Source organism: Erpetoichthys calabaricus, chromosome 9 (genome assembly GCF_900747795.2).
Source record: "Erpetoichthys calabaricus chromosome 9, fErpCal1.3, whole genome shotgun sequence".
In the NCBI taxonomy this organism is placed as follows: domain Eukaryota; kingdom Metazoa; phylum Chordata; class Cladistia; order Polypteriformes; family Polypteridae; genus Erpetoichthys; species Erpetoichthys calabaricus.
The window spans coordinates 89068951-89075807 of NC_041402.2; the positions used below are offsets into that span (position 1 = coordinate 89068951).

Sequence of the window (6857 nt, forward strand, 5' to 3'; positions counted from 1 at the left end):
AACACAGTCACCTGGAAATATGAGGATGCAGCAGAAAAACTCCAGAACTATACCACCGTAATATACATAGTGTTTTCCAGTAGGGGGCATAAGAGACAAAATCCTTAATCCAGAATTAAGTCAATAAGGCCATAAGTAAAACTTATCAAATGATACAGTGGAAGGGATTAAATAAGGAGGAACACAGCAACAAAATAAGAGGGAAGCCAAATAAATGCCTCCGTGTACATTGGACTTGAGTGAACAATGATTACATTTGTTTCTATAAGGCAAAATGCCCCAATTACTTATCCAGCACAAGCTTTGAATAGTAGCTTCTTCTCGCTTTCATTTTCTTCACATTTGCATTCTGGCTTCAGTTCCATCTGTCATTTGAGCATTCATCAAACGTTTCCACCACACTCAACTCTATGAAGGCCAAAATGACCTTTTAAACACCCACACTTGGGGACTCATCCAGTCCACCTCCACCTAGAGGTGCCAGCTGTCTCTGCAACTTGCAAAGGCCTACATTCACAAAAAGTTTGAGCCCCTGCTGCCCCAAATAACCTGAACCTTACAATGTACAGTATGTACAGCAGTTGCATACTTATATATTGTACATATACTTACATATACAGAGGATAAGCTCAAAACAAATTTTAGAAATCACTTTATTGAAGCCATCAGCATGCTGTAAAATCATTTAATTTATTCCAGCAACATTTGTTTGTGGCTGATTATGGGGTAGATTCTTTTCAAAAAGTGTAGCAAACACTACCAGTCAGTTAGTGGGACTTTCTCAAACCCACTTTATCTATTCTGAGTCACAAAGACCTGGAGCCCATCCCAGCAGCATTGGGCACAAGGCATGAAAGAGCCTCAGACATGATGACAGCCCATAACACAACCCAGCACGTAACCAGTGCGCTATTAACTATTAAGGAGCAAAAGAATCATATTTTCAAGGACACAAATCAGACCTTTTAAATCTTTTTCAGGAAAAAGGGGCCTAGACAGCATATTTCAATTGATACTAACTGCCTAGTAATGTGAACAAAAGCAGTTTATTTGAAAGACTTCAGAAGAGAATACACTTTAATCATTATCAATTTACCCATACCACATACCCTTCTTTATTTTTATTTTTCTGAACTATCTGTTATATAGTAAAACACTAAGGTCGGTGGGTCCTGTCCCTCTGAGCAATCTGATTGGTCAGTTTGGTTTTGGTGACACGATGAAAGAGGAAGTGCGAGTGTGAGATGCACAAGGATGAGAAAGGCATATGGGCCATGCTGAGACAGTCGCCTTTAAAGACATGTATAAAACCTATAAAATAAAATAATGACCGAGTCTGAGAAGCAGGCTTAAAAGAAATACGCTCAAGAAACGGAGCACCAGTTAAGAGACATTTACACACACGCAAATACAGTGGAAAGACGCTAAAGGTACATGTTGAGCAAGAGACAGCAAATATTTTTTAATTAGTCTATTACCTGTCTTTAACAGGTACCATGGCGAGTAGGTTATAAAAACACAAGATAAAAAAGTCCTTTCTTGGCGGAAAGTTTCTGAGAGATGTACTATTCATATGAAGTGATCTTTGACAGGGTGCACAGCAAGTTATTTAGATAAAGGGCATGTTAACATAGGACCCTCACAGTTTCCATCTCCCAAGCTTCACAATCACAGAAGGGTCATGTCTTGTCTGCTTTGACAAGAGCTTATGTGATTGCACAGTGAAATGTATCAGTTACCGCATGAGAATTTAATCATGTCTAAATTATGATAATACTAAGTCAGAAACATTTAAATTATGGCTGATACGATGAGCCATCCTAAGAGTCTGGTCAACCTGCATTTATTTTACTAGCTTTCCTCTTTCATCACTTGACAGTTGTAAAATGCTGTTCTGTCAAAATGCCTCTATCTTATGTGCCTCTTCAATATCACTGCACATTGTTTGCAAACCAGACACACTGCTTTTCGTTTCGCCTATGTGAAAATGAATATACTCTCAATTTCCATTAAATACCACTTTTCAATGTTCCACTGGTTCCTTACACCCAGCTCCATTTTGTATATTTATGATGTGTACTTCACTTCATGAATACTTGGGGAAGGTGGGTGACAAAATTTGACCATCTGTAGGCCTTAAGTAAATTGCAGAAACAATGTCTAATATTTATCACACAAGGAAAGCTACCATGTCTGTTTTAGAAGACGCATTGTGGAGCAAAAGAAAGGATGTGTGCAGCCCTAGTCTTGGGGGCGTAAGACAGTAGAAGCAAGTGGAGGGGGGTTTGTCATTGGATTGACAGGCAAGGGGACAAGCCACCTCACCTCATAAAAAGGGATCAAAATTATTTAGACAGGCCCATCAAGGTACTCGTTTGGTTGTATTGATTCAGTTTATTTGTGTTCTTCTTGTGATTATCCCTCCATTGTGAATATTATCTTTAATAAATGTGCACTTCCTGTGTGTTATTTTAAACATGTAGCGTTGCCATTCCATCCAAACACTATAAGTCAGCTTGAAAAGGTAAAACATATTTTGTATAGAGATAAAAAATGATCTTTCAAAATTACTGTATTTAAATTTATATTCTGGGAAAAACCTGTTGTTCTGACATATATATTCATAGCACAGCTTAATAACTGCAATCAATAATGTTTATGTAAATTATGAAATGCAGTACATGTTCAATAACAAAATACTTTTAAAAATGCTTATAAAAATGTGTATAAATATACAGGCAACTTGGTTTCACACAGTACCATCTGTTGTTTACTAAAATAGTTTAAGTGTAAAGTGCATTAGAGCAAGCAGCCTGTTTCGGTTCCCTTCCACTGTGTAGCCATCTGGGTTACTTGACAAAGCGAGCACTGCATGGTTTTACCCAATACTGCCAATACATTATTTAAGACCTGATTTCCAATACTAATGCCTGTGTGATTGATCCAAATACACTATATTAATTACACAGGAACTTGATTGAAAATAAATTCACTTACAAACGAAACACAACAGAAGATTATTCAACTTGTAAAATTTAAAACAGATTCATTCAGAATAGGAAGTGTTCATTTGGTCGCCTCTGAGTTTTGCTACATTGTCATACTGTAGAGAAGCAGTTTCACAGAAAACCCATCAGTCCATGTTCTTCTAATAGCTCTCTTTTAAAAAGAGTTGGGTGAGACAGGTATGGGGTTGACATATGCCGCATCCTCTATGGAGCTCTCTGGGCGCTTCCTGCGATGTTCTGCTGGAGGACGCGGTGGGGGGTTAGTAGGAGGTTCTCTGATGCTCTCTCCAGGACGGGACTTACTCTCTGGTCGAGGCAGAATAGGCTCCCACTGTTCTCCCCGAATCGCCGCCTGAAGGTTAAATTGCAGAACAAAAAGAAACTGTTTTAGACATTTTCTATGTATTGTAAATCCCAGTCTTAAACTAGATAATGTTTTTGTTCGTTGCCTATTTAAATGTTATTCAGGTGGAACTATATAGTATCACCCCACAGAAAAATTTCAGTTGAAGAGTCAGCACCCAGGTAATTAATTGTGCCATTTTGATGTTAGTTAAATGAGCACACCACCAAGACAAGACTTAGATAAGCCTAGTTCAGGAAAACCTGTCAGGAAAAGTGATTTCCCAGCAAACCTATTTGTTTCAAATAACAATCAAGTACTCTCAGGTTTAGGTAGCTCCACTCAGGATGAACAACATTCCGAAGCACCCTACAGTTTCTGATCAGTATGACACAAAGTGAAGCACAGTCAGGGTCAGTGACCTCAGTCAGCAAGCTATTATGTGCCTCTGCAGTTGTGTGTTGTTAAGCTCACTGCTAGTTTTCTTACTTTAGCCCTCTCCTGCACACAGTTGGTATCTAAAGTGTGTAAACAACTTCTGTATTAAGAGGTTGCACAAAGTTGTGAGTAACTTTTATAACTTTTGCATATGACTTTAGTGTTAAAAATGTTTTATAAATGTTATGGTTTATATTTAAAGGGCTATGTCTTATTGTCATTGCATGTACAGAGTACAGTGAAATTCTTACTTGCAAGTACTGCAACACATTGCCACACTCTGTCGCCAGAATTAGTGAGTATAACTACCTTACCACGAAATTCTGATCTTCCCTGCCTTGCCATACATTGCAGGAGAGAAAATAAACATTTTTTCCAGATATGATTCTAGGAATCAATTTATTATGGATGTACATGTGCCACAAAATCTTGAATTCTACAGGTTAGAGGCCAATTCAATGACCAAACTTAAACTCCACCTTAATAAAAGGATAACTGTCTGTCTGTCTGTGTGTGTGTTAGTATGGTTGCTATGTCTCTGTCATTCTAGCAGATGGTGCATCGCAAACATTAACACTACTTTTATGAATCCCATACAAAATGACATATTATTATTATTATTATTATTATTATTATTACATAACAAAGAAATATGCATTGCATTTGCCATTCCATCACATGGCACGCCACAAACAAATGTTTGTGATGCACCATCTGTTGGAATGACAAATGCAATCCAATTTATTACTACATGCATCACAGTTACATTCCAATAGATGGTGCACTGCTGCAAACTTTAACTGTGACCACTTATATTTCAACTCATCTTAGAAAAGTAGCACAGCTAGCAAGGAAATATTACAACAAACCATATTCAATAATACTTTAAAACACTGTAGATTTAGAAAATGCATAAAATGTTCACTCACCAGCAAATAGATAAGACTGGCAATGCCAAGACAAACACAACCAAGAACTGTAGCCAAAATAAATCCTCCAGGCACTGCCAGCCTAACATAAAACAAAAGTCATTTTAGTGTTTTGAAAGTAAATTGCGGTCTGTATTAGGACATTTAGAACAGATGTAATATAAAAATAAACATGGACTTCCCCTTGTGACTCAAAGTCATTCAAGTACTGAGCAAAAAACACATATTTTCATAAATAAGTAATATCACTTTCTCAAAACCACTTAAGCCAATGTCACATTGTGCAACTTCTAGTCTTGTGAATGTCAGATTTGCAGACTGCAGTTGCTGATCTTGTCACTGGTTCATGACTGTTTAAAAGACTAAAAAAAAAAAAAAAAATCGCTGCCCATATCACATTTACTGTACCAACTGAGTGCCAACCTTTCAGTACAGTCATGCGCTCCCCTTTTTCTGACAGTCAATAGCATGCTGCCTGATGGAGCTGGTGCTATATGGAGAATTAACTGGTTCAGCCACTGACTCTGACATTTTTTTAACTTTATTTTTCCATTTTGTCTTACTACAAGATATCAGACATATGAGCTTCTCTTCTGTTTGTGAGGTCCAAATCACCCATGTTCCTTATTCCTCGTCACTAGATTATATCAGTTATACTTCCAGATAAGCATTCATTGGTTGTCAGCTCTCATGCATACAGAACTGCTCCAAATTCAATAGACAAAATCAAACCTCATTGATTTTATCGGAGTGAGACTAGTTGGAGTGAGTCATAGAGTACGTAACTTTAGACAATCACGGGAGTGTGCCCTTGACTGCCTCTGACTTCCTATGATTATGTAAATGGGCCACAACTGAAATAAGCTAGGAAACTCACGTAATGTGACAAAGTCCTTAGTCAAATTAAGGGTAGCAGGGACATCAGGCACAACGTACAGCCCACCTGTGCACAAAACCACACTCTCATACTGGAGCAAATCTAGAATAACCAATGAGCCAAACACAAAAGTCTTAGGGACACAATTGGAAAACTGAAGTATGCTGAGAAAAAGAAGAAAAAAAAAACAGACAGACATAAAAGAATATGAAAACTCCACACAGACACACACACACAGAGGTGTTGGATCCATGAAGCAGCAGTAGTAACCACTGTGCTACTCATGAACAATACAATCCAAAAAATTATAAGCAATAAAGTCAAACAAAATAATCTGATGATTCTGATGTGGCCTACTTTATGTGATCATGCTCTTAAAAAAACAAACAACCCCTTCAAGAGCTGGTGGCCAGTGTTGTGGGGATATGCTTCTGTGTCCCACAGCCCTAACCTTGAGTTAAGCAAGCTTAAAGCCACTTGATTTGACGTAGAAAATGGATGAATGGACGGAAAACACTGACTCACAGTCTTCATAATAACACCCAAATTAAAAGTAAATAAAATATACAGTTCTCCTTAATTTCCAACAAGCTATAGTAAATAGGCCAAAATATTTGGAGAATAATCATAGATATCCTCTTAAATATGAGAGAGTTAATACCTGACAAGCAGAAAACCTAACTATTTTGCTAATGTAAATTTACCTTAATTCTACTCTGCCATAAAAATGTAACATATTAAAGTTAGTTACTAGAAAAGGCTTGCATGCTATTTTTTTCTTTCAGCCTTGTGATAATTTATAAACATTTGTTATGCAGTTTCTCCTTTTATCCTTCCATTCTGCAATACTGTGATCATCACTTTCAGTATGTAAAATCAAATGTTGTGTATTGCATAAACTTGTTTTGGATATGCAGTTAAACCTCCTTTAAATATTGCTGGTAATACAGTTAAGTAAAAATAAAAATCACTAATGTGGACAGTAACGTGAATCATGACTTTGTTGAGGAATTTCAAGACTTACGCAGCATGCAGAAAGGCTCGAACATAATAGTTCCTTGTCAGGGGTCCAAAAGCTTTAACACAAATTGTCAGGCACCTCTGTCCCCTAAAACGAAAAAAAAGAGAATGACAGCTGTTGTATTGTTATAATTTTAATTTTAATATTTATAATTTTAAATATCAGCACCCCACTGCCCATTTCTGTTAATCAATGTCAAAGTCAAGAGTCAATGCATCATCTTGTTCGAGTAGCCTTCTGC

At 37.2% G+C, this 6857-nt stretch overlaps 1 protein-coding gene across 1 annotated transcript in view; it reads right to left on the bottom strand.

Annotated features, from left to right (window-relative positions):
* Window positions 1–816: 816 nt before the first annotated feature.
* LOC114657575 (cytochrome b-245 light chain) overlaps window positions 817–6857 on the bottom strand; it is a 30368-nt gene continuing 24327 nt past the window's right edge. The window contains exons 4-6 of the mRNA XM_051932012.1: window positions 6620–6703; window positions 4719–4800; window positions 817–3360 (exon numbers count right to left, since the gene is read on the bottom strand). Of these exons, the coding sequence (XP_051787972.1) occupies window positions 3163–3360; window positions 4719–4800; window positions 6620–6703 (364 nt within the window). The 3' untranslated portion in view covers window positions 817–3162. The remainder of the gene's footprint in view (window positions 3361–4718; window positions 4801–6619; window positions 6704–6857) is intronic.